We start from the raw sequence: 26,582 nt of genomic DNA, 5'->3' as shown, positions 1-26,582 counted from the left end.
TAGTGCATCTAGTTGATTTCACATTTCCTTCTTCATTTCATGTAAAAGAAAAAGGGAGGGGAAAATCACAGAGTACCATCAGGGAATTAGGTGTTACCAAAAACGGGGACTACCCAAAACATTAAGAACCGAACAATATTAATATAATAATAATGTAGTAATAAGTCTATGTTATCACACCCTGGCTCGAAAACGGTTAAGGCTATGTAAAATTGTTTCAAACAAAAGTAGAGAATTTTATTACCTACAACTTTCATAATGAATACAGAAATGATTAGAGCTAGGGGAAGGGAGATAATTTTAAAAAATGCCTTTTTATCATCTGCAAACTGTCAGATTAAGAAAACTCCCCTGATTAATGTCAGATTAATGGATCAACACGTCTGAAACACAGAACTTAACCATCTGTAAGAAAATCTGACACGCTCGACGCTCGGGTATGTAGAAGTAACGATTTTTTTGCATTTTCAAAGGACCGTTGGGTCCTTGCGTCACGTCCGAATTTTCTGACAGCCTCGAAAAAATAAACACGTCGATCTATGGGTTGAGAAATTTATTTCGAAGTTATATACAAGTTCTTAAGATGAAACATAAATAATGCATGGTAAAGAGACATAATGTTAATTTAACTAATCATTGGATTGAACAAATGGCACTGATGTCAACGGATTTAATTCACTCTTTAGAATCTATGCGTGAACTGCAATCCTCCTCCATAATTTGGTCTTCCAGTACCCCATGGACCACCGAAATGTCTGTCGTAGTTGGCGTAGGCATCCAATCTGGAATTTCCTTTGCTCCACAAATTGGCAGTTCCAGTAGCCGAAAGGTCAGTTCCGAAACCACGAGTGTTTGATGCACCCAAGTTTATTCCAGAACCTAAAATAAGTGTTGAATAAATCAAAATCATTCGTGATATCTCGAGTTTCCGTTCTGTATTTATCATCATAAATGGGCGTAGCTATTCAATTTTCATACTACTTTTGGGTAGTACATCCATACGAAATACTAACACCAGGCTACAGGCGGAGTACTATTCTTCCATAATCAGTTAAATTTTTTGGCGGTCAATGCACTTACCTGATGGTTTATGTTCGTAACCAAGACCTGCTCCAAGTGTAGTTGGACCAGTAGGACGAAATTGTTTTGAAACAAAACCTTGTCCGGAAACTAAGTGATTGTCATTTTCGAAAATTGTTCCTTTATGACCTAGAGCTACTTGTGTTCCACCAGGAGTTTTGTTGATGTCCACTGTCGTTTGTCTGAAACATTAAATATTTCCATTAAAATCTTGACGCGTCATTCATCAAATGAATGAGTAATTAAAATACTAGAGAGTGCTATAGAAATATTGCTCCAAGAGTGATTCCTGATCTAAAATATACATTTCACACATTGGATCAAAATTAACGTCCAAGAGAATGTGTGACTAGGATTGAAACTAATTGGTTTAAGCCATTTTTCTCTATTTTCTAAATGTGGAAAACTTTTTTCATGACACCAATCAATGTATTATATCATTTACATACCTTCTTTGTCGACTGAGTGGAAGCGGTACCATAAGATATTCTGAGCCAAACTGATCCTCGATTAAATAGGTTTCCTCTGCTGCTACAAGAGCAAGGATTCCAAAGATGAAAACTAAACTTTTACTGTTCATATTTAAAAGTGTTTAAAATTCGAATGTAAATGATGCTATCGAATGAGATTCGTGTGTTGCACTGATCTTTGTGGATCTGAATCCAATATTTTATATGTTCTTGAGAGAGATCTAGGGATTTACCTTTTTCCCGTCTTATCATTAAGTCGAGCGCTCCATAATGAGATATTTCGTTTCAATGAATCCAATGAATGAATGTATACGCGTATAATTTGATGAGGGTCAAAGCAGAGTTTATCGATCTAGCTTATGTTTATTTCGGCATGGATATGGGGGTTTCACATTGTCCTGAGAGTATTTTTAGATTGGGAAGTGATTGGATCTCTGTACCTCTCGAAAGTTGCATCTTGGATCCCGATACTGAATGAAAAGAAATAGAAATTTCCGCTATTTATTCCTGATAAATAGATGGAATGGATTTTGTTACGAAAATTTACCTAGTCAATATTTAGATCTTTCTTCATCACCTGGGGATGGTGTAAATAAGATTGAGAGAATTATGTTTGCCATATTTACGTGATATGAAGTGTGCAATAGTTGCGAGAACATGTGAAACCCCCGTTTGCAACAGCGGAGAATTCTATAGAGAATTTACTCTAGAATAATGCGCCGTAAATTCTTTACGTACTTTCGGTAGAATTTTCTGTTCAGTTGCATACAAAATAATCTCTGCCGTTTTCTCACCAAAATTTGGTTGAGAAATCTCGGCTATTACAAACGGGCTTAAGAGGAGATCCTTTGTTAAAAAATGAGGTGGGTCCATCTTATAGATTTCTTTTGAGATACCCCTGTTTAGATACAGCTTCCGAAAGATGAATAGAAAAGAATAGAATAGATCTTTATTTCAAAATACCATTGTATGGTTTGGGCATGTACAACGAATGCCCGAAAATCGAATCCCAAAACAGGTATTACTGTGGACACCGCAAGGAAAAAATAAAAGAGGAAGACCCAGGACAAGCTGGCGGGAAGGAATAGATAGAGAATTAAGGGAGAGAGAACTACCAGATGAACTATGGCTTAATAGAGAGGAGTGGAGATTAGGTGTCGGAAAACGGCGTAGAACGTTCTAAACCGACATATATATACATATACTACAAATAGTAGAAAGAAATAGTGTCAAAAGCAAACAAATTTACATATCATTAAATTCTTTCATATCATAGGGTTCCAATTCCATCAATAAATTATATACCGCCTTCTTGAAATTTTTCAACTCAGACTCTCTCCTGATGTGGTTAGGTAAATTATTAAATATTTTTAGACAAGAATAGTGGCAATTTTTTTCAGTTGTTGTGAGGTGATGTTTGGGATATATGTAGTATATGTACCGTGGATCTCTAGTTTTATATTTGCTTTTACTCAATTCATTTTCAGAAAGATGTTCATTCCGAAAGACAAAATTTGAGCATTTTTGAATGTACACAGCATATGATGTGAGGATTTTATTTTTCCTTAATAGTCCTCTACAAGATTCTCGGTATCCGAGTCCAAGTATGATTCTTAGGGCTTTTTTCTGAGTTCTAAAAATTTTGTCCATATTTGTATTTGATCCATAAAAGATTATACCATATCTCATTTTGGATTCGAAGTTTGCGAAATAAACAGTTCTCAATAGTTCCACGTTCAGGTATATGGACAATACTCTGATTGTGTAGCACACTGAGTTTAGGCTGTTGACTGTTTTGTTCTTAAGCACATGACACCTGGCTTCTATTTCCTTTCATTCAGTGTGGGGATCCAAGATGCAACTTTTGAAAGGTACACAGATCCAATCAATTACCAATCTAAAAATACTCTTAGGACAATGTAAAACCCCATATCCGTGCCGAAATAAACATTAGCTAGATCGATAAACTCTGCTTTGACCCTCATCAAATTAAACGCGTATGCGTTCATTCATTCGATCAATTGAAACGAAATATCTCATTATGGAGCGCTCGACTTAATGATAAGATGGGAAAAAGGTAAATCCCTAGATCTCTCTCAAGAACATATAAAATATTGGCTTAACATCTACGAAGATCAGTACACCACACGAATCTCATTCGATAGTTTCATTTACATTCGAATTTTCAACAATTTTAAATATGAACAGTAAAAGTTTAGTTTTCATCTTTGGAATCCTTGCTCTTGTAGCAGCAGAGGAAAGCTATTTCATCGAAGATCAGTTTGGTACAGAATATCTTATGGTACCGCTTCCACTCAGTCGACAAAGAAGGTATGTAAATGTAAATTATACAATACATTGATTGGTGTCATACAAATTTTTTCTGCATTTAGAAAATAGACAAAAAATGGCTTAAACTATTAAACAAATTACTTTCAATCCTTGTCATACATTCTTTTTGACGTTAATCTTGATCCAGTGTGTGAAATGTATACATATTTTAGATGAGGAATCACTCTTGGAGCAACATTTCTATACTCATTCATTTGATAAATGACCCGTCAAGATTTTAATGGAAATATTTAATGTTTCAGACAAACGACAGTGGACATCAACAAAACTCCTGTTGGAACACAAGTAGCTCTAGGTCATAAAGGAACCATTTTCGAAAATGACAATCATTTAGTTTCCGGACAAGGTTTTGTTTCAAAACAATTTCGTCCTACTGGTCCAACTACACTTGGAGCAGGTCTTGGTTACGAACATAAACCATCAGGTAAGTCTACAGACGAAAAAAAATGATTCTGAATTTGCAACAATAATGCTCCGCCTTTCGGAAATATATTTGGATAATATTTGGCATATTTCTGATGATAAATACAGAATCGAAAAACCGTGATGCCAAGAATGATTTTGATTTATTCAACATTTATTTTAGGTTCTGGAATAAACTTGGGTGCATCAAACACTCGTGGGTTCGGAACTGACCTTTCAGCTACTGGAACTGCCAATTTGTGGAGCAAAGGAAATTCCAGATTAGACGCCTATGCCAACTACGACAGACATTTCGGTGGTCCATGGGGTACTGGAAGACCAAATTATGGAGGAGGATTGCAGTTCACGCATAGATTCTGAAGAGTGAATAAAATCCGTTGACATCAGTGCCATTTGTTCAATGCAATGATTAGTTTAATTAACATTATGTCTCTTTATCATGCATTATTCATGTTTCATCTTACGAACTTGTATATAACTTCGAAATAAATTTCTCAACCCATAGATCGACGTGTTTATCTGAACCCTTGGTGGATATTCATTTAAATTACCGTACTTATTCATTTATTATATCATCGAAAACAGAAAATATGATCAATGGGCCATTGCTACTACATTGCATTGTAGTAGGTACTTGGAAGTATTAATAATACTCTAGCTCCATCTGGGCAACTAGATCCAGCTCGATTGCCTAGTACCTATTGATGAATTTGGAGAAATTAAACCGTGTGTCACCGTCGTCGTTCTAGGAGCCATGGAAGGAGAACCCTAGAAGATGGCGTTGGAGTAGGTACTGTTAGTAGGTACCTACTTTAATGGTTCCGTTGCTTTTTTGGATTTTTATCAATGGAATAGGGAGATGTTTCACTAAATGTAGAATTTTTCTATATGCAGATGAACTGAAATTTTTTATTGCGGTTCGTAACATATTCATGATTGCATCGCTTAGTAGAGAGAGCAGTGGTCTCTTTTACGAGAAATAAGCATCCAATTATCTTGTACTATTCCATTGAAACTACGACTTTTTCTAGGACAGATCTGGTCAGAGACTTGGGAGTAGTTCTTTTTGTCATAATTTTGAGTCTGTGGTTAGCATCAGTAATAAAATGCTTGGTTACATTACTAGAAAATGCAGAGACAAAAATATAGGTAGACGAATTATTAGCTGTATATTATGCTTTCATATTCAGCAGATTTAATTTTGAAAACTTTTGTATGGAGTCCTCAATATAATGTTCGAATATTGAGTGTCGAAAATGTTCAGAAAAAATTCCTAAGATATCTCAGTAACAGATCGGGCCTCATTACTCAAAAGTGTAATTCCGAGAAGTACCTACTTAATTAGACAAAAACATTTTAACGCGGTCCGTTTTGAATATCGCAGAACTAAAAATGATGTATTGATTCTACACAAGCTTTTGAATGGCTCATTGGAGCCTGAATTTCTTCTCGAATAAGGTATTATTTTTCATACCCCGAGTATATCACTCAGAAAACACGACATCTTCTATCTTCATAGGAGAAATACTGTTGCTGTTTGAGGAAATATGAGACATTTTGTAATAAGAATTAATTCAGATGCATGCTAGCTGCTGATATGATTATCAACAAGTGTTACGATCTGAAGTGAACTAGCCAATTTTCCTATTGCTAGTTCAATTCAGATCGTAACACTAATATGAATATGATTTAGTCATATTACTGAAATAGGTAAATAGGAAATAGGAAAATTCCGACTTCAAAGTCGGAATTTAGTGAAATTCCGGAATTTAGTAAAATTCCGACTTTGAAGTCGGAATTTCATTTACTTCGAAACTGATACAGGCTAGATGTACAGGGTGTTGTTCTACGACGACATAGATTATTTCTCCATATGTACATATGTACTGATGGGGGCCTGGGAGCCCGATGTTATTTTATGGTTACTATTTCAGTACTGGGGTGGGGGGAGGTTGTGCCCAACCTTACCTCTACCTGTCTACGACCATAATTTCATAATTATTCAAAAACATGGACCTAATGACAATTTTCTCCAATAAAATACATCAAGTTCAATATTTATTAAAGAACAACGCGTGTTTATTTTGTGAAATCTGAATCCTCTCGTGAATATCTCAGCATATTTGGAAATGAACCAAGAACCAATTCGTCATAGAGCTGCCTATATGAGGTTTTCTCACCGTTGTAATGACCTCATGTGAGAAACATCAAAGCACACCGGGTGTACCTCGGGGTGTACTGATTTCTTGTCCATTGAGCCTCACGAGTATACAGTCCCTGGCCATATTAATAGACGCATTGATTCGATGCAAAATCTCAATTAAACACGCTTTGAAATTGGTTATTAGGTTATTGGTTTTTGAATATTGAATTATTAAATTGAATGTATATGTTATATATACTTCATCTGTAAATGGTTTTCACATATAATATATCATATTCAATAAAAAAATATTGATTTATTGATGATTCAACATGAAATTCTAATATTTTGCTGAGCCACCTTGTGTACCTATGAGAGCTTCATACTATCAATGCAGAATTGTTCGGTTTGCTGCATTCGAGTATGATGATTTCATATGTAGATTCTCTAAATAACGTCCGAACCTGCAGCATGCAAGACGTCCACTGGAAGACATAGTACTGATTCATACTTAAGTACTAATATTACAACATCAAAAATAAATGCCAAATAGAACAATTTAATGAGAGTCGTAGATAAAACTGACATTCTGTGGAAATGAAATCCGAATGTTCTGCTTTTTCCTCGGGCAATACAAGTAAATATAAAAAAATCCTAAGTGCGTCTAATAAACTGCCCAGGGACTGTACATATGAGAAGGAAATTTATTCATAAAATATCCGGAATATACCTAAAAACCAGTTATGTCTAAAAAAATATTCATGTCATGTCATGTCATGTCTGTAAAAGGTTGTCATATCATTGTTATGACCGGTAACCTGGTTGATGACCTTTTAATTTAGAACGTGACAGAAGATGACTGGAGAGGTCAGAATTGCAAAGAAACACCTTCAATTCGGCCGACGCGCGACGTTTCGACATATTTAATGTCTTCATCAGGGCACTGTAATTAGATAAAATCTCATGCAGTATTACACAAATACAGTAGAAAATATATACGTGATTGTTACAATAAGATTTACTATTGATTTAGAGGAAACCAATACAAATTGTAAGTGCTATTTATTCCATCTTATTGTAACGATCACGTATATATTTTCTACTGTATTTGTGTAATACTGCATGAGATTTTATCTAATTACAGTGCCCTGATGAAGACATTAAATATGTCGAAACGTCGGCCGAATTGAAGGTGTTTCTTTGCAATTCTGACCTCTCCGGTCATCCTCTGTCATATTGTTATGACCTCTCATAGATGAAAACTCAAATAATAATGTACACCCTGTGTACATAATTATTCATTCATCATAAATGCGGGAACACCTTGTCATATGAATTTGACTATTTGTAGAAACGCAAACTATAATTCAGGAACAAATCTACGTCGTCGTAGAACACCCTGTAGAAGTTCGGAATTTGACAAAATTCCGACTTTGAACTCGGAATTTAACTAAATTCCGACTTCAAAGTCGGAATTTAAGGAAAAATATTTTTAAAATATTATGTGACCCTTTTACGCCTTCGTACAAAACTCCATAGCCTACTTGACAACAAATTTTTTGAATTACGTGCGTTATTTTCCTCAGAGTACCTTATTTTGAATGAAATAAATGTAACACATAACATTATAAATTCATCAATGCATGGTGTAAATCAGAGACAAGACTCTTTCCCTTTCTCTATGGTGTAAATGAATAGTTGCAAAAATATTTAAGGGGTAATTTATGGTCACAAAATAGTCCTCAAATAATTTTTTTTATCAGTCCCTCTATAGATACAGCTCTAGAAGGATGGCATATGAAAAGTAATTTTCAATTTTTTGTTATAAACCAGAAAATGGACAGATATCAAATTTTGTCGACATTCTATGGGTGCCAAAATGGGAAAATGTGAAAATGGTAATTCATGTAACATGTCCGGAAAACATGTTTTTTTTTGGACGAATATAGACAAAATTCTAGGACGAGCCGTAGGTGAGTCCTGGAAGTCTGTGAGTCCAAAGACTAATTTCGGGCGTGTTGCGTACAATATTTTTTCTGCAACCGTGTAGAATAGCAAATCGCTGTTGCTTTCCATACTTTATTGCGAATTGAAATCAAAGAACATGCAAACTACTGACAATTAATTTCATATGAACTGTCAGCAGTTATTTCGTTGCTATGGTAATGATCAACTACATTTATCAAGATCATTCCTACCAAGATTTTCATATTTAGAATGACAACAACGACGTGAAGTACGTACTTCCCGGACTAGGCCGGAAAATGCTACTTTCTCAAAGAATAAGTGTCCGGGAAGTGGGTTCATACCCGACGGTTGCCGAAAAAAAAATTTGGTGCTCTTTCCCTATACTGCCAGCATGATATCCGCTTACTAGGTAAATTTGAGTTCGAAGATCATTTCAGCCCATACACTCACGCTACGTATCTGTCAATTTTTTTTCTAAAACACCGTTACTCTTAGTAAAAAATGATGAGAGATCTTTTTTGTTCGAAAATTCATTTTTCAATAGTATTAAATATGTGGATAAGATAGAGGTAGCTTTTTTTACTTTTACGATCGATTTTCAGGTGCAATCTTTGAAGAGCTCCTAAAAAATCCTTTTTTTCATGGAGCCTCCTGTAAGTGCGCCACTGTTTCACCCCACCTTAAAACTCCTTTTTTCATGGAGTGGGCCGGTCTGAAAGAAAATTCCCGGTAGCTGACTTCGCAGCACTTTCTAGTTTTCAGTAAAGGTCCGTGGTGGGACAATTTATATAGTTTTTCATCACGGAGGAATTGCTTTGCTTTGACGAGGTCAAATAGGACCATTAAGTATTAAACCCACTTTAATACTCAATGATAAGACCGAAACCATAGTCAGCATCTACTTTTCTTCGATTGGGTGTGGTCTTTCCATTGGTATCCTCAAAAATGAAGAAGATATGGTGAGTACGATTCGAATCGTAACATTATGTTGCTATATATCGACGGCCATAATGCGTCTGAATTGATTCCGATTTTGATTTTATGCCGTAAAGATTCAAATTTCATTGCACTGAAGAAAAAGAAGTTCAAAAAAATATTTGACAAGGGTTCAGATAATTATGATTTATTCATATGAACAACTCCATTTCTGTTGGTTGAGGAATTTCGAAGTTATATACAAGTTTTTGAGATGAAACATAAATAATGGTTTTAATCTTAATCTAATTAATCATTGCGTTGAAGAAATGGTGTCCCGAATTCCATACACTACTTTTTTTTCAGTTTTCGTTCTTGTCAGAAAAAGGCAAATATTTCAAATAAATAGTTGGCAATAATTAAGACTATTATGGTTTTGATAGACAACTCGATTTTGGTTGAGGAATTTATTTTCAAGTTATATACAAGATCTCACATGATGAATAAATAATCAATGGTAAAGAAGCATAATGTTAATTTAACTAATCATTGCATTGAACAAATGGCACTGGTGTCACGAATTCCATACACTTTTCAGAACCTATGCGTGAACTGCAATCCTCCTCCATAATTTGGTCTTCCAGTACCCCATGGACCACCGAAATGTCTGTCGTAGTTGGCGTAGGCATCTAATCTGGAATTTCCTTTGCTCCACAAATTGGCAGTTCCTGTAGCTGAAACGTCAGTTCCGAACCCACGAGTGTTTGATGCACCCAAGTTTATTCCAGAACCTGAAATAAGTGATGAACAAATTATTCTTGACATCTCGGTTTTTCAGTACTGTATTTATCATCAGAAATTTGTGTAGGTAACTACGGTGGTAGTACATCCATACAATATACTTGCTACCAGCACGCCAAATATTATCCAAATATATTTCCGAAAAGCGGAGCATTATTGTTCCATGATCAGAATCTCTTTTTTTAAGCTCTGTGGACTTACCTGATGGTTTATGTTCGTAACCAAGACCTGCTCCAAGTGTAGTTGGACCAGTAGGACGAAATTGTTTTGAAACAAAACCTTGTCCGGAAACTAAGTGATTGTCATTTTCGAAAATAGTTCCTTTATGACCAAGAGCTACTTGTGTTCCACCAGGGTTTTTGTTGATCTCCACTGTCGTTTGTCTGAAATATTAAATATTTCACAGGAATGAGTAATGATTCAATAATACCTAATAGGATGCAAGAAATGTTGTTTCTTGAGTGATCCTGATTTAAAATATGTACCTACATTTTACGCACTGGTTCAAGATTTACGTGTAGTATTTCTAGTAGGTAAATGTTTAATAATAATGAAAGTGATAGTCGTTGTACGAAATATCCGGAATATTTTATTATGATTATTGATTCCTAATGTAGAATATTTTTCATGAAACTAATCAATGTATTGTATAATTTACAATACATACCTTCTCTGTCGACTGAGTGGAAGCGGTACCATAAGATATTCTGAGCCAAACTGATCTTCGATGAGATAGGTTTCCTCTGCTGCCACAAGAGCAAGGATTCCAAAGATGAAAACTAAACTTTTACTGCCCATATTTAAAAGTGTTTGAAATTTGAATTAAATTGAAACTCCCAAATGAGATTCTAATGTTGTATGAGTACTGATCTTTGTGGATGTTAAGCCAATATTTTATATCTTCTCGAGTGAGCTGTAGGGATTTACCTTTTTCCCGTCTTATCATTAAGTCGGGCGTTCCATTATGAGTGATTTGGTTACTTCGAATGTATACTCGTATAATTTTATCAAGGTCAGAGAAAAGTTTATCGAGCTGTGTTTATTTCGGCACGGATTATGAATTTCACTTCCATTTTTTTACGAATATTATTAGTTGTATTAGGCTAAAAGTCATTGGTTATCATGTCGATCTCTCAAATTTTAAATCTTTGTTCCTAATTCTGAATGAATATTAATATTCCAAGGAATTGCAATAATATGCCTTTCAAGTAATTATTGTCCTTCTCCAGAATTAAAATCTCAACAAAAAAGCTGATTTGGGCTGATTCTGAAGGATGAAAATTAATAAACTACTCGTTATATAGGTATTTCAACATACAGCATAATGTATTGATCCCAATCAGGATAGTTTCCTACTTTTTGGACATAATACGGGTAGTCCTAAAGCGTTTATTCTCTTCTGAGACCCAACTATGAGAGCGGAAATAAAATAAAGGGGGTAATTACCCCCCAGAGCCCATAACGAATTCGATTTTTTAAATTTTTCATATGAAAAATAAGAAAAACAATATTATAATGAAATGAAAAGGAGAGATTCTTTATACAATTAAAAAAAATATGGGACTGCTAAATGCTACCTAGAGATACCTACAGGGTCTTTTTTGAGATCAATAGCAGGAAAAACACTGCTTGACAGAATACCTAATAGTACTGAGCAAAAAACTTGTTCCCTTATTCAATTTGAAACATTGAAAATTTATTTATATATCTTGATTAATTTTTAACGAATAAGATATGTTGTAATTTTCGGCTAAAATTAACGGTTTTAAAAAATAAATTTTATGATGTATGGAGAGTGGGGTAATTGTGAACGGCGGGTAATTGGGAACAGCTAGATAAAAAATACTTCCTCATGTGCAACACTGTCTTCAACATTTTCAACGGATGCATCTGGCGATTCTCAGGGCTTACTCAAAAGTTGCGGCGATAAGTTGCATATTTCCTGTTACAGTGAGTCGATGAATGGATTCTGCATTTCAACTATAATTTTTTCGTGTGTTAATAATAATTGTAACTATCTTATTTTGAAGTTTAGAGGTGCCATATTTTGTTAATTCCATACTGGTACTATGTTTTTCCAAAACCTACGTGATTTGAAGTTGAAAGAAAATGGGTAAGTGAATGCCGGCCATTTTTAATTCTTTTGATAACTTGGGGTAATTAGGAACGATATCAGGTGGGTAATTGGGAACGTTCCTTATATCCCTTGTGTTCCCAATTACTTCTGTGTTGCTCTGGTTGATGTTTAACAAATATATTAACGTTGAAATGTGTTCTATCTAGATGCCAAGAAATTATACGAAGAAGACCGAAACGAAATATAAAATTGAATATCCCTGCTGTGTGTTCGAAGATTTAAGAAACGAAAAGCTCACATTAGGCTAAGCTTGAACTAAATACTCTGTTCCGAAAATTGAAACAAAATGAATTCAAGATATTATCAAGTTCACTAATGAAAAATCAACACGAAGAAAAGCAAAGAAGGCAAATACCTATAGAGAAATGTCAAGAAGGAAAAAATTTAACATAAAGAACCTAAAACCAACATAAAAAGGGTACAAAAAGGCACGCCAAAAGCAAAGGACTGAGAAATTCAACCCAGGTCACACAGAAGAAGAATTTTTCTGCATAATTTGCTATGTAAAGTATGAAGCCCCACCAATGGAGGATTGGATCATATGAGATACCTGTAAACTAGGGGCACATGAAAAATGAACTGCAAGAGAAACAAGACGAGGATACTTGTGTGATATGTGCCACTTCTAATTATTTTCATTTGTTCCAGGACTGTTCACAATTACCCCATAGGGTGTCGGGTAAATAAAAACGATAGTATTTTTTGATTTCGTTGATATTTTTTAGGAAACGTTGATTTTTTATAATTTTTTGTTTCCGATTAGTACATAAATGAGCAAAGTTCATTTTTCAATGGAAGTTTAATACTTTTAATGATTTTTTGTATAATTTTTCAGCGTTTGAAATTAAGTGTTCCCAATTCCCCCACTTTCCCCTACGTAGCGTGATTCGTATAGGCTGGAATTGAATTTAACTAGTAATAGGACATCCTGCTGACAATATACCATAATTTTTTTTATAGTTTTTCACTCCCATAGAACGACTGCTCAATTTCATTTCTGTCAGTTTCATAAGAAAAAAAAATTAAAATTGCTTTTCAGGTGTCATTTTTCGGAAGCTAAATCTAAACAGGGGTTGCTCGAAAGAAATCTATAAGAAGGGCCCACCCTATTTTTTGACAATGGATCTCCTCTTAAGCCCGTTTGCAACAACCGAGAATTCTCTAGAGAATTTACTCGAAAATTCATGCGCCGTGAATTATTTACCGTTGCATACGCACTTTCGGTAGAACTCTCTGTTCAGTTGCACACAAAATAATCTCTGTCGTTTTCTTGCGAGAATTTTGTAGAGAATTCTCTGGCTAATTCTTTACCAAATTTTGGTAAGAAAACGGCAGAGATTATTTTGTATGCAACTGAACAAAAAATTCTACCGAAAGTGCGTATGTAACTAAAGAATTTAGGGCTCATGAATTCTAGAGTAAATTCTCTCGAGAATTCTCGGCTTTTGCAAACGGGCTTTACATGTTCTCGCAACTATATGTATTCATTGCACACTTCATATCACATAAATATGTCAAAAATATTTGTCCCAATCTTATTTTCACCATTATTTTAACATGCTTGTAAAGTTTCAGTGTAATAAAGCACCCTGTATTTGTTTAGCCATAAATTCTTCATCTCCAGGTGATGAAGGAAGATCTAAATATTGACTAGGTGAATTTTCGTATCAAAATCCATCTAATTTATCAGGAATAAATAGCGGAAATTTATATTTCCTTTCATTCAGTATGGGGATCCAAGATGCAACTTTTGAGAGGTACACAGATCCAATCACTTCCCAATCTAAAAATACTCTTAGGACAATGTGAAACCCCACATCCGTGCAGAAATAAACATTAGCTAGATCGATAAACTCTGCTTTGACCCTCATCAAATTATAGGCGTATACATTCATTGGAACAAAATATCTCATTATGGAGCGCTCGACTTAATGATAAGACGGGAAAAAGGTAAATCCCTACAGCTCACTCGAGAAGATATAAAATATTGGCTTAACATCTACGAACATCAGTACAACATACGAATCTCATTCGATAGTTTCATTTACATTCGAATTTTAAACACTTTTAAGTATGAACAGTAAAAGTTTAGTTTTCATCTTTGGGATCCTTGCTCTTGTAGCAGCAGAGGAAAGCTATTTCATCGAAGATCAGTTTGGTTCAGAATATCTTATGGTACCGATTCCACTCAGTCGACAGAGAAGGTATGTAAATTATACAATATATTGATTGGTGTCATGAAAAAAAATTTCTATAATACATTTAGAAAATAGAGAAAAAATGGATTAAACTAATTAGTGTCAATTCTGGTCACACATTCTCATGAACGTTAATCTTGATCGAGAGTGTGAAGTGTTTATTTTAGATCAGGAATCACTCTTGGAGCAACATTTCTATAGCACTCTCTAGTATTTTCATTACTCATTCATTTGATGAGGGACGCGTCAAGATTTTATTGGAAATATTTAATGTTTCAGACAAACGACAGTGGACATCAACAAAACTCCTGGTGGAACACAAGTAGCTCTAGGTCATAAAGGAACCATTTTCGAAAATGACAATCACTTAGTTTCCGGACAAGGTTTTGTTTCAAAACAATTTCGTCCTACTGGTCCAACTACACTTGGAGCAGGTCTTGGTTACGAACATAAACCATCAGGTAAGTCCACAGAGTCAAAAAAAAGATTCTGATTATGCAACAATAATGCTCCGCCTTTCGGAAATATATTTGGTTAATATTTTGCATGCTGGTATTACGTATATCGTATGGGTGTACTATCAGCGTAGCTACACACATTTCTGATGATAAATGCAGTAAGGAAAAACCGAGATGCCAAAAATGATTTTGATTTATTCAACATTTATTTTAGGTTCTGGAATAAACTTGGGTGCATCAAACACTCGTGGTTTCGGGACTGACCTTTCAGCTACTGGAACTGCCAATTTGTGGAGCAAAGGAAATTCCAGATTAGACGCCTACGCCAACTACGACCGACATTTCGGTGGTCCATGGGGTACTGGAAGACCAAATTATGGAGGAGGATTGCAGTTTACGCATAGATTCTGAAAAGTGTATGGAATCCATTGACATCAGTGCCATTTGTTCAATGCAATGATTAGTTTAATGAATATTATGTCTCTTTATCATTCATTATTTATGTTTCATCTTAAAAACTTGTATATAACTTCGAAATAAATTTTTCAACCCAAAGATCGAGTTGTTTATCAGAACCCTTGGTAAATGTTCATTTAAAGTACTCATTCCTTTCTTACATGAGAGAAAAAGAAAATAGAATTACGATGATAGTTTTTAGTATCTGAAAATTAAATATAATAGAATTTGATGGCATGCAGACAAGAATTCAATTCTTGTTTGTTTGATGCCAACTCAAATGGGGCCCCAACAGGAATTTACATTTGGCACCTACTTTGTGTGTGGAAACGAACTAAACTAAGCAGCAAATGAAGTGGGACACCTAAAAAATTGCCTCAGTTTGACCAGATATAAATTCGCTATTACTTTGCCAATTTTCGAGTTTTAGCCAGAGGTTCAAATCTCTATATCCTTTTTCCTGGGCGTCACTGGAACAGGGTATTTTTTCTTCATTGCCTACTTGTTTTACAGGGTGTGAATGTGGGGCAACAAAAATTCCTTTCTTTTTGGTGAAGAATTTGGAAATAGTGGAGGGAATTACAGAGTCTTTCTTGACGTTGGGTTTTGACGTTTTTGCCATTTTTTCGATATATCGCGTTGATATGGCAGCATTTCATGAATGTCTGATTTTTTCTGAAATTTCAGCTATAACTTTCACGTTTCTCCACCGATGTTGGATTTTTCGTTAGCGGTGTGAAGCACTAGCCTCCGTCTACACGTAACTGAAACAGGCTTTTTTTATCTCAATCTACCCAACAGCAAGGAAGACTCTGTAGTTTCCCCCACTATTTCCAAATTCTTCGCCATAAAGAGGAAATTTCTTGTTGCCTTACATATTTACACCCTGTAAAACAAGTCGGCAGTGAAGAAAAAATACCCTGTGCCAGTGACGCCTAGAAAAGGAATAGAGCTCTGCGCTTCTGACTGAAAATCGAAAATCGGCGAAGTAATAGCAAAGTTATAGCTGGTCAAACTTTTAATCAAATGAGAGTAACAAAAGACTTCTCTCACAAAACTCACAAAAATTCTTTATTAGATGACTAGTTGTTGGTACTTCGAATGATGGTGTGTTGGCTAGTTCGTCTGAGAACGTTTGGTGAAAATAGAATTCTTTTCATATAAATAATGGAATGAATTATCTTATATGACATTAACAACTATTTACTACGAGGCATCTCTTCAAATCACTTCAACATGGATCCTTATTATGCATCATCTGATAATTCCTTTACGGCCAGTATCATAATCCATTTTAAGTCCATTTAATTTCGAAACTACCCACTGAAGTCCTACTAAAATTGAATGAAGGATGCATTAAAATAAAAGGGACTTTAGATTTTGAAACTGGCCGTTAGTTTATTTAACAAATTCTTCAGGTGTAATTTAGACTATGTTCTGTACAATTTTCTTTTTCTCGCTGTCGATCAATTATCTTCAGTAGAGTGTACGAAAAAATGATGAAACAATGAATTGTTTATTTCAATCTTTTTCCCCACATTCCATCTAGATTTGCGAGTATGATCGAATGTTTAGCGAGCCGAATTTCTAAGGACTCTTCAACTGCTATATTGATCACGTGAGTTACGAAAGACTAATTTATCTGGATGTGGTTGCCTACTAGATAAATTTAGAGTACTACTACTAATACTTTGTAACCTTGTCAGTTTTCAATGAGGTGTCCACTCGTACCGTTTTTTATCAGAGACGAGATGTATTGCTCTGACGAAGTCAAACAAGACTGAAACCATTTTCAGCATCTGCTCTTCTTCGATAGGATAGTCTTTCCATTGGTATTCTCAAAGATTAAGTATAGTTAGTGCTGTTCAAATCATAACATTTGTTGACATTTATGATATGTGACTGAATTTACAGCGTAAAGCTTCTTTTTAGTTTTCGTTCTTTTCACAAAAGGGCAAATATTTCAAATAAATATTCGCAAGAATTCAGACTATTATGGTTATTTTGATAAACAACTCGATTTTGGTTGAGGAATTTATTTTCAAGTTATATACAAGTTATCACATGATGAATAAATAATCAATGGTAAAGAAGCACAATGTTGATTTAACTAATCATTGCATTGAACAAATGGCACTGGTATCACGAATTCCATACACTTTTCAGAATCTATGCGTGAACTGCAATCCTCCTCCATAATTTGGTCTTCCAGTACCCCATGGACCACCGAAATGTCTGTCGTAGTTGGCGTAGGCATCTAATCTGGAATTTCCTTTGCTCCACAAATTGGCAGTTCCAGTGGCAGAAAGGTCAGTTCCGAATCCACGAGTGTTTGATGCACCCAAGTTTATTCCAGAACCTAAAATAAGTGTTGAATAAATCAAAATCATTCGTGATATCTCGATTTTCCGTTCTATATTTATCATCATAAATGGGCGTAGCTATTCAATTTTCACACTACGTATGGGTAGTACACCCATACAAAATACTAACACCATATCGTATACTGCCCAAATAAGTTTACTACAGGCGGAGTACTATTCTTACATAATCAGTATAATTTTTTGGCGGTCAATGGACTTACCTGATGGTTTGTGTTCGTATCCAAGACCTCCTCCAAGGGTAGTGGGACCCGTCGGACGAAATTGTTTTGAAATAAAACCCTCTCCAGTAACTAAGTGTTTGTCATTTTCGAAAATAGTTCCTTTATGTCCTAGAGCTACTTGTGTTCCTCCAGGATTTTTATTGATGTCCACTGTCGTTTGTCTGAAACGAATGAGTAATAATTTGATAATACGTAATAGAATGCAAGAAATTTTGTTTCGGGAGTGATCCATGATCCAAAATTTGTACCCACATTCTACTTAAAGTTATTAGGGCACAATTTCCAAGTAGGTAAATGTTTGTACATGATTGAAACTACTAATTGTCGTTGTACTAAATATGTCATATTTTTTCCTATTTTCTGAATGTTGAAACCAATCAATATGTGGTATAATTTACATACCTTCTTTGTCGACTGAGTGGAAGCGGTACCATAAGATATTCTGAGCCAAACTGATCTTCGATGAGATAGGTTTCCTCTGCTGCCACAAGAGCAAGGATTCCAAATAAGAAAACTAAACTTTTACAGTTCATATTTAGGACTGTTTAAAATTCGAATGTAAATGATACTATCGAATGAGATTCGTGTGTTGCACTGATCTTTGTGGATCTGAATCCAATATTTTATATGTTCTTGGGAGAGCTGCAGGGATTTACCTTTTTCCCGTCTTATCATTAAGTCGAGCGCTCCAATATGAGACATTTCGTTACTATGAATGGCTATGCGTATAATTTGATCAGGGTCAAGGAAGAGTTTATCATCTCATTGAGGTTTATTTCGGCACGGATAAGGGGTTTCACATTGTCCTTTTAGGAGTATTTTCTAATTACAAAGTGATTGGATATGCTTATCTTTCAAAAACTGAATCTTGGTTCTCGATTCTGAATGAAAATTGTATTTCGAAAACCAGAAAAGAGAAGTGATAAATATTGAGATGAAATTTCAAAAATAGATCTTCTTCCTAGTTGTCCATGTCATAGGTACTCTATAGGGTATTCTATAGGGTCCAAGATATCTCCCTTTTCATTAATCTGACACGTTCGAATAAATCCCGAATTTCCCTCTTGGGCTCCCCAACTACCAAGGGTGTCTGTCCCACGCCAAGGTGTATGGCCTATTTAGACGCTTATGGAGAACGGATTGTTCTGAAAATTTGGGGTACTATAGAATTTGTGCTTCTGATTTATCTTAATAAACATTGGTGTATGTCCCAATAGTTGAATCACCATGTTTATTATCACTAAATGCTAACTACAAATGTTTCCTCAAAAATTATAAGAATAACGGTCCCTAGGAAATAGTCAACACGAAGGGAATAGTCTCATTTCATCAATTTATGAAAGACCGACTAAGGATTTTGGTGCAAAACGCAAGATCCCAACCCAGTTAAATCGTATCATCATTTGTTTAGGGAACAGCTGCATCCCTTCAAGATCTATTCAGTTTTTCAGCGTGAAGATACAAATAAATGGAATATTCATGAAATATAGGTACTAACTGACAAAGAAACTGCATCAACCAGAAGGAACTGTTTAAATTTTAATTTTTTTTTGGTGAAACATAGATAGTACAGCAATCAGTATAAGATTAAAATTTAAAGAAAAAAACGAAGGGTTTACAAATTTTTTTATTAAATTTGTTAATAATGTGTTTGCCCACCCCGATTATCTATATGTCGCAGGCTTATCATAATATCTGTCTTATTATAATAGGCCTAGGCTTTTTCAATATGACTAGGCAAATTGTGAAACTAACAAAGTAAATGAAAATCGGACAATATGACTGATTATTATTTAAGACGCCTGACGCTTCTTAGTCTTATTGTTGTGTTTTTAGAATTTGACTGTATAAAATACGTCGTTTTATAATACGACTAGCAGTGTACCAGGCAAATCATAGAAATCCTTTATAGGACAAAAAAATAAATAATTATAGATTTTGATTATTTATTACAACATGGTCCACCCTTATCACGCTTGTATATTCCATATGGGATTTGATTTGGTTTGGGAGAACATTCTTTGCATCCCTGTCCTTCGAATTTTGGAAATAATCTTAAGGCTTCCCTTGAGCAAATTACCTCATTCTCTGGAATATTAATCACTTCATTACTGTGGCAATCTCATCCCTCGAAACCATCGGTTTAACAGTCCATGGATGGTACTAATTTGGTGAACATCATTGGAGATTTTCACTATGGTTCCTGAGATATTTTTGGAATCCAGAGGTCCTCTATCTAGGAACTTCGATTGCTACGGTTTGACCTATCTCAAGAAGTTTCAATTTCTTATTTCTCACGTTCAGCATTTTCTCTGCAGTCTTTTTTTGGCCCATTACATTACACTACTATATTTTTTTTTGTCATTATCACTATTTCTTCGTTTTTGCATAAATTGCACAATTAGCATGACAAGCCGTCAGTCTTTTCGACGTGTATAATTAATCAGAATCCAAAGTATTCGCGCGTTTTTGAAATTTGACAATATTAAGCCGAATGAGCAGCAGGCGTATTAATACGCCTCAAATTGTCAGTCAAACTGTGAGATCTTGGATTATTGCTGTGATATTGTAATATGCCTAGTCATATTGAAATAGCCTAGGCGTATTATAATATGACTGATTTTACAATAAGACTACGACATATACACTCCCCAACACGTCTTGGCATTGATGCAAGAAGATGGTCTATTCATTCTTGAGGTATACTATCCCAAGCTACCTGTGCTTCATGTCTCAGAGCCGCCAAAGTGCATGGGGGCTGAGGTAAATTTCCAAGCCTTCTACCCATGATGTCCCAAACATGCTCAATGGGCGAAAGGTCAGGGGATCTGAGCGGCCATGGCAAAAGATTCACATGGGCCGCTTCAAAAAAGTTTAAACTAACTCTGGCAACATGAGGACAAGCATTATCTTGCTGAAATATTGGATTCTCAAGCCGGTTGTGGTAAGGGAGAACATATGGCTCCACTATTTCTTGAAGGTAACGCAGCGCTGTTATGTTACCTCGAATAAAGACTAAAGATGACCTACTTCCATGTGCAATAGCACCCCATACCATGACGCCTACTGTCCGGTGTACATGACGCTCAACATCAAAATGACGTTCACGTCTTTCTCCTCGACGTCGTCTTACCCTTCTTCGGCCATCATGTGCACCCTAGGAGAATTGAGATTCATCAGAAAAGACGACCTGATGCCAATCCAGAATCCAATGTTGTCGTTCTCTGCACCACTGTAATCGTTGCCGTCTATGCTCAATCGTAAGACTTAACACAAGATGGGCTCTATAATGCTGCAGTCCAAAAGACCTTATACGGCGGTAAACCGTTCGGACAGTTGCAGGATGGCCTTGTTCTCCTAGCCACTCATCAGCTAAAGATCGAGTTTTCGCAAATCGTTCTCTAACGGTCATAAGTCTTAGACGCCGATCTTGAACTTCATTTGTGTCCCTTCGACGTCCGGTGCCTACTCTTCTTCCGATTTTGGGCATTATCAAACCACGCTTGACAACATTCCATAACAGTAGTTGGATTTCTGTTCGTACGGTTAGCGATTTCTCGAAATGACAACCCCGCCTCTCGTAAACCAATAATTCGACCTCTTTCAAATTCACTTAGCTGGGGATAAATGCTGCGTACACGTACTCTAACAACAACTAAACATCGACATCGGATCTCCTCAAACAGCTGGTTTGTTATAAAATTTAAAAAATTTGCAAAAAACGACTACAATATTTAAGTAACAAAAAATGTTTATTTTAAAAAACCTTCACGATTTTTTTCCCAAATTTCAATAATTTACTCCTTGCTATACTATCTATGTTTTACTGAAAAAAATTTCAAATTTAAACATATGTTCTTTTTATACCATCTGGTATTTATTACTCCATCCTGACACGCCATCACAAATCCCTCCGTCTCTGACTTAAGGCTAGCCGACTTTAGAAAGGCGAAAGACAATTCTTCCGACAGATCTTGGTCTTTTAAACTCCTGAAAAATATGGAGTGCAGGCTCTTACTCATATGATGTTCGAGTAGTGTATTCGACTGAGACTTCATTATCATGAAAATGGACACCCCAACAACGTGCAGAGCGTGCCATAGTCAACAAGAAACGATTATGCATATTCTTTCCGCCTGCAGAGTCCATGCTCCATCGGGGTATATAGAGAGACACAACGCGGCACTCCGAGTTCTCTACTTCCATCTGAGGGCGGCATATGAGATAGACAAAGAACCGGTGCTACCATATGTGCCTCTGGAGATTGAAGCGGTGGTCCAGAATGAGAAAGCTCGAATATACTGGAACTATCCTGTCTCAACAACACGGCAGATCAATGCAATAAAGCCAGACATACTTCTTTTGGACAAAGAGCTGAAGGAATTGTTCGTCGTGGAATTCTCATCCCCTGCAGAAAACAACATGGTGATGAAGGAAGAGCAGAAAAAGCAAAAATACAAAGATCTTGTTTTCGAGCTTGGAACTATGTACCCGGGTCATAAAGTTAGGATGGTTGTACTGATCATAGGATGTCTCGGAGGAATGAGAGCCAACTACGTGGAAGAATTGAAGATTATTCCGGCCTGCAGATCTTGGGCCGAGATACTAGCGCACAGAATGCAGAAGGCGGTGTTGCTTGGGTCACTGCATATCATCAGATCCCATGAACTTTAGATGCCACTTGCAGCTCATCTCTTTTGTTAAGGGACGCTGCAAGGGCCGGACGAAGAACTTCTCCGTCGAAAGTGTGAGGGGTTTTTAGTGAGTAGCCAAACAAGATCTCGGAGTCTCACACTACCTAGAGTGCGGACCCTCTGGGCGCCCATAAAGGGTTTTCCCCTCACACGAAGGAAAAACAAAAAAAAAAAAATAATAATAAATATAAAATTATCGATTCTCATTTTTTTGAAAAAGATATGAATTCAATAATCAACAAAATGAAAACAATATTGAAGCCAACTGAGAAAACACTTCATAATAAGGTCGGAAATCGTTTCACGAATTGGGACTGGAATATTTCTGTGGCATCATTAATGATTTGATTTTCTTACCTGGTAATCTGATTAGAGATATGTACGTATTTGGACTTTTTGGAGATTTCTATCGATCAAGTGTTACCGCATGTTATTGGAAATACTGCAAATTATATCGAAGATAATTTAGATTGAGTTTCAGCAAGATTGAGCTCCTTCGCAATACGCTTTGTTTGTTCGACATCTTGATTAAAGATTTCTATGTCAGTGGATTGGAGGAAGGAAGCCACAGTCATGGTTGTTTTGAAGCTCAAAATGTCGATTTTTCACAAAAAAACACTACAAGTGCCATGAAAACACCACTTCATTTTCAAATACTTAGTTAAGAATATTTCGAGAACTAATGCATAAAATGAAAAAACAATTACTGTGCTGAAATCAGTACAAAAATACCTTTCAAATGAGGTATCACTCACCCCATCTTCCCTATTCAAAAATTGGGGGTGAGGGTTGTAGTAGCAATGGTTGAAGCGCTATGCGTCCGTAACCTACATCTTAAGTTGTCCCCCTCGAAACAGAAATCGACCTGTCCGAGCATTTCTATCGAAAAAATTTATTTCGTCTGTAATCTCGTCTGTTTCGTTTTCAAATGGCCACCCTGTATATCAAAAAACACCGTCTCTTGTTTTACATAAACATACCCTGAACATTTTTACTGAGTGCGTTCGTCTTGGTATGTTTATTGCAGTAGAAAGACGAATTTCTGCTCTTGATCATTGTGATGAAATTTTCGATGAGAAGAGCTTATTTTTCCGTGCTTTTGAAATCTTGTTTGAAAAAAATAGGAAAAAGGGATGAATACGATGATTCCGAAATTTTCAAATTCGGGAGCAGAACTCCTTTATTGTCCAAAATATTCACGAAACTACAACACTTTCAGAAACGGGACTCTAGTCTAGTGGGCATCACTGAGCGTAATTTTGAAATTTCAATATGAAGCATTTTTAAGAAATATCCTACCATTTTCGCATTACTCCTAGATTTATAGAATTTGGAAGAAAATCATGAAATGTTTTAGTTGAAGCTCGTCGTTAAGCTCAAACATAAAATAACCCACTTGACGACAAATTTTTCTGGACACGCGTACAATACTTCGTCATAAAAGAGGACAGTGTGAAACCCCTTATCCAAAATAGACATATCCAAATCGATTAATTCTTTTTTGACCCTGATCAAATTATACGCGTATACATTCATTGGAACGAAATATCTCATTATGGAGCGCTCGACTTAATGATAAGACGGGAAAAAAGTAAATCCCTACAGCTCACTCGAGAAGATATAAAATATTGGCTTAACATCTACGAAGATCAGTACAACACACGAATCTCATTCGAAAGTTTCATTTACATTCGAATTTTGAACACTTTTAAAAATGAACAGTAAAAGTTTAGTGTTCATCTTTGGAATACTTGCTCTTGTAGCAGCAGAGGAAAGCTTTTTCATCGAAGATCAGTTTGGTACAGAATATCTTATGGTACCACTTCCACTCAGTCGACAGAGAAGGTATGTAAATTATACAACATACTGATTGGTTTCATGAAGTATTGAACATTTAGAAAATAGGAAAAAATATGACATATTTAGCCAATGACAATCATGTACAAACATTTAGATACCTACTTGGAAATTGTGCCTTAATAACTTTAATTAGAATGTGCGTACAAATTTTGCATCAGGGATCACTCCCGAAACAAAATTTCTTGCATTCTATTATCTATTATCAAATAATTAGTCATTCCTTCGAAATGTTTAATGTTTCAGACAAACGACAGTGGACATCAAGAAAAATCCTGACCAGAGAAGGTATGTAATTGAACGAACATTCAGAAATGAGTCAGAAATATTAATATGAAATTTTTCGTGCGTTTAAAATCAAGAATATGAAATACAATATTTTGCATGAACAAGCAGCTTGTAGATTAGGTATATAAAAAGTGTTAGTATCTTAATCTCACTTGCTCAGGGTGTCATGTTTTCGGTCGTATTCGACTTCATCAGAGCAACACATCCCATTTCGATCAATTAAATGCGAGTTTCCACTTGTTATTTATTGATCTACAAATTGCATCGAATTCACAAAATAGAATACTTTTCGAACTACTTGGTAACATGACAGCTGAAATATTTTGTCCTCTTCGAGGATTAAACCGAATAGCGAAAAATAAGGAAATTGACTGAAATGAAATCATTGTTTGAAATGAAGATATTTAGGATCAAGAGTCAATTTTCAAAATGTCAAGCGTGCACCTTGCAGTTTTCCCAAATAAAACAGTATTCATAAAGATTTCAGTTGCAATTTCATATTTTCAGACAAACAACAGTGGATATCCAGAAAAATCCTGTCGGGACACAAATTGACCTAGGGCACAAAGGAACTATTTTCGAAAATGACAAACACTTAGTTACTGGAGAAGGTTTTGTTTCAAAACAATTTCGTCCTACTGGTCCAACAACACTTGGAGCAGGTCTTGGATACGAACACAAACCATCAGGTAAGCCTATAAAGAGGTGCAAAAAAAAATTACAAAATCTCTTATTGAGCGGATTTCCAAATCAATGGGAACATTTTATAGGTTCTGAAATAAACTTGGGCGCATCAAACACTCGTGGTTTTGGAACTGACCTTTCAGCTACTGGAACTGCCAACTTATGGAGAAAAGGAAATACGAGGTTAGATGCCTACGCTAACTATGACAGGCATTTCGGAGGTCCACGGGGTACTGGAAGACCAGATTATGGGGCAGGATTGCAGTTCACGCATATATTGTGAAGAGTGAAATGAATCCGTTGGAAATGCTTGAATCAGTGCCATTTGTTCTTAGCCATAATTGATTGAATAAATATAATGCCCCGTTATCATGTATTATTTATGTTTTACCTTAAGAACTTTGAAACAGATTTCTCAATCTACAGAAATCCAGTTAAGCCACATTTGAAGGAAAATATGAAAATGAGGAAAACTGTTCATTTCGAAAGAAGCATTTTAGATGAAATTAAGGTCTCTGCATCAAATCTGCTCTGGAATAAGAGCATGATCATTTCTCAACTCTTCTGATGTATTCTTGAGGTTAAAAAAATAAAGCAGTGTCGACATACGTATTGTTTAATTCAGTAAATAATACACTATAGGCGTGATAACTCATGTATTGATATCTAAATAGTTAGAGTAGTTAGCCTAGACCAGTTCCATACATAACAAAAATATTGCGTTACCATAGCAACGAACAATAACTCATTAGAAGTGTCAGTGTGAAGTTTGAGGTCGACTTTATATCGGTCGTCCAAATTCCAATAGTGAACCACGTGTGGGAACGGGACCTTGCACATACGCCGACCACTGATCGGTGACGGTAAAATGCCGGTGAGAAACCGTCCAATACCGGCAATACCGGGATGTTGTGGAGTACGTGACTAAGTACACGTTTGTACAAGCACCGATTGTTTACCATTGAACTCAAGAAGGAGTTCTTTCTTGAGTTTAATGTTTTTTACCGACCATTTTAGTCGACTTTAGTTGGCTGATCGTTTGGACGGTAAAAA

The 26,582-nt window shown here is 35.7% G+C and overlaps 4 protein-coding genes across 10 annotated transcripts; 1 reads left to right on the top strand and 3 right to left on the bottom strand.

Moving 5' to 3' along the window:
* Positions 1-538: 538 nt before the first annotated feature.
* LOC123309155 lies at positions 539-1,729 on the bottom strand. Its single transcript, XM_044892122.1, has 3 exons — positions 1,530-1,729; positions 1,081-1,262; positions 539-879 (listed from the first exon to the last, which is right to left on the bottom strand). The coding sequence occupies exons 1-3, from the start codon at positions 1,658-1,660 to the stop codon at positions 683-685; spliced, it is 510 nt and encodes a 169-aa protein (XP_044748057.1). The 5' UTR covers positions 1,661-1,729; the 3' UTR covers positions 539-682.
* LOC123309156 lies at positions 539-11,026 on the bottom strand. The gene is made up of 4 exons (XM_044892123.1): positions 10,820-11,026; positions 10,354-10,535; positions 9,953-10,142; positions 539-689 (listed from the first exon to the last, which is right to left on the bottom strand). The coding sequence occupies exons 1-4, from the start codon at positions 10,948-10,950 to the stop codon at positions 683-685; spliced, it is 510 nt and encodes a 169-aa protein (XP_044748058.1). The 5' UTR covers positions 10,951-11,026; the 3' UTR covers positions 539-682.
* Positions 3,673-25,898, top strand: LOC123309153. 7 transcript variants are annotated; one of them, XM_044892114.1, is made up of 4 exons: positions 3,673-3,881; positions 24,804-24,845; positions 25,353-25,534; positions 25,616-25,898. In XM_044892114.1, the coding sequence occupies exons 1-4, from the start codon at positions 3,751-3,753 to the stop codon at positions 25,810-25,812; spliced, it is 552 nt and encodes a 183-aa protein (XP_044748049.1). In that variant the 5' UTR covers positions 3,673-3,750; the 3' UTR covers positions 25,813-25,898. The 7 variants fall into 7 exon arrangements, with proteins under 7 accessions (XP_044748049.1, XP_044748054.1, XP_044748051.1 ...); XM_044892113.1 differs by lacking the exon at positions 3,673-3,881 and adding an exon at positions 24,389-24,545; XM_044892120.1 differs by lacking the exon at positions 3,673-3,881 and adding an exon at positions 24,599-24,696.
* Positions 17,422-18,613, bottom strand: LOC123309157. The gene is made up of 3 exons (XM_044892124.1): positions 18,409-18,613; positions 17,986-18,167; positions 17,422-17,760 (listed from the first exon to the last, which is right to left on the bottom strand). Exons 1-3 carry the CDS (start codon positions 18,537-18,539, stop codon positions 17,564-17,566), a joined length of 510 nt encoding a protein of 169 aa, XP_044748059.1. The 5' UTR covers positions 18,540-18,613; the 3' UTR covers positions 17,422-17,563.
* Positions 25,899-26,582: the final 684 nt, after the last annotated feature.

The sequence above is a fragment of the Coccinella septempunctata genome, chromosome 3, assembly GCF_907165205.1.
Source record: "Coccinella septempunctata chromosome 3, icCocSept1.1, whole genome shotgun sequence".
Taxonomy (NCBI): Eukaryota; Metazoa; Arthropoda; class Insecta; order Coleoptera; family Coccinellidae; genus Coccinella; species Coccinella septempunctata.
This window is presented reverse-complemented; position numbering and strand designations above follow the sequence as displayed.

What these genes read in the sequence shown, in the direction of transcription:
- LOC123309155 (XM_044892122.1), bottom strand. Translation starts at nt 1,660, where the DNA reads ATGAACAGTAAAAGTTTAGTTTTCATCTTTGGAATCCTTGCTCTTGTA. An exon ending in CCACTCAGTCGACAAAGAAG is followed by an intron (nt 1,263 to 1,529) that starts GTATGTAAATGA and finishes TTAATGTTTCAG; the next exon opens with ACAAACGACAGTGGACATCA. An exon ending in TTACGAACATAAACCATCAG is followed by an intron (nt 880 to 1,080) that starts GTAAGTGCATTG and finishes CACTTATTTTAG; the next exon opens with GTTCTGGAATAAACTTGGGT.
- LOC123309153 (XM_044892114.1), top strand. Translation starts at nt 3,751, where the DNA reads ATGAACAGTAAAAGTTTAGTTTTCATCTTTGGAATCCTTGCTCTTGTA. An exon ending in CCACTCAGTCGACAAAGAAG is followed by an intron (nt 3,882 to 24,803) that starts GTATGTAAATGT and finishes TTAATGTTTCAG; the next exon opens with ACAAACGACAGTGGACATCA. An exon ending in AAAAATCCTGACCAGAGAAG is followed by an intron (nt 24,846 to 25,352) that starts GTATGTAATTGA and finishes TCATATTTTCAG; the next exon opens with ACAAACAACAGTGGATATCC.
- LOC123309156 (XM_044892123.1), bottom strand. Translation starts at nt 10,950, where the DNA reads ATGGGCAGTAAAAGTTTAGTTTTCATCTTTGGAATCCTTGCTCTTGTG. An exon ending in CCACTCAGTCGACAGAGAAG is followed by an intron (nt 10,536 to 10,819) that starts GTATGTATTGTA and finishes TTAATATTTCAG; the next exon opens with ACAAACGACAGTGGAGATCA. An exon ending in TTACGAACATAAACCATCAG is followed by an intron (nt 10,143 to 10,353) that starts GTAAGTCCACAG and finishes CACTTATTTCAG; the next exon opens with GTTCTGGAATAAACTTGGGT.
- LOC123309157 (XM_044892124.1), bottom strand. Translation starts at nt 18,539, where the DNA reads ATGAACTGTAAAAGTTTAGTTTTCTTATTTGGAATCCTTGCTCTTGTG. An exon ending in CCACTCAGTCGACAAAGAAG is followed by an intron (nt 18,168 to 18,408) that starts GTATGTAAATTA and finishes CATTCGTTTCAG; the next exon opens with ACAAACGACAGTGGACATCA. An exon ending in ATACGAACACAAACCATCAG is followed by an intron (nt 17,761 to 17,985) that starts GTAAGTCCATTG and finishes CACTTATTTTAG; the next exon opens with GTTCTGGAATAAACTTGGGT.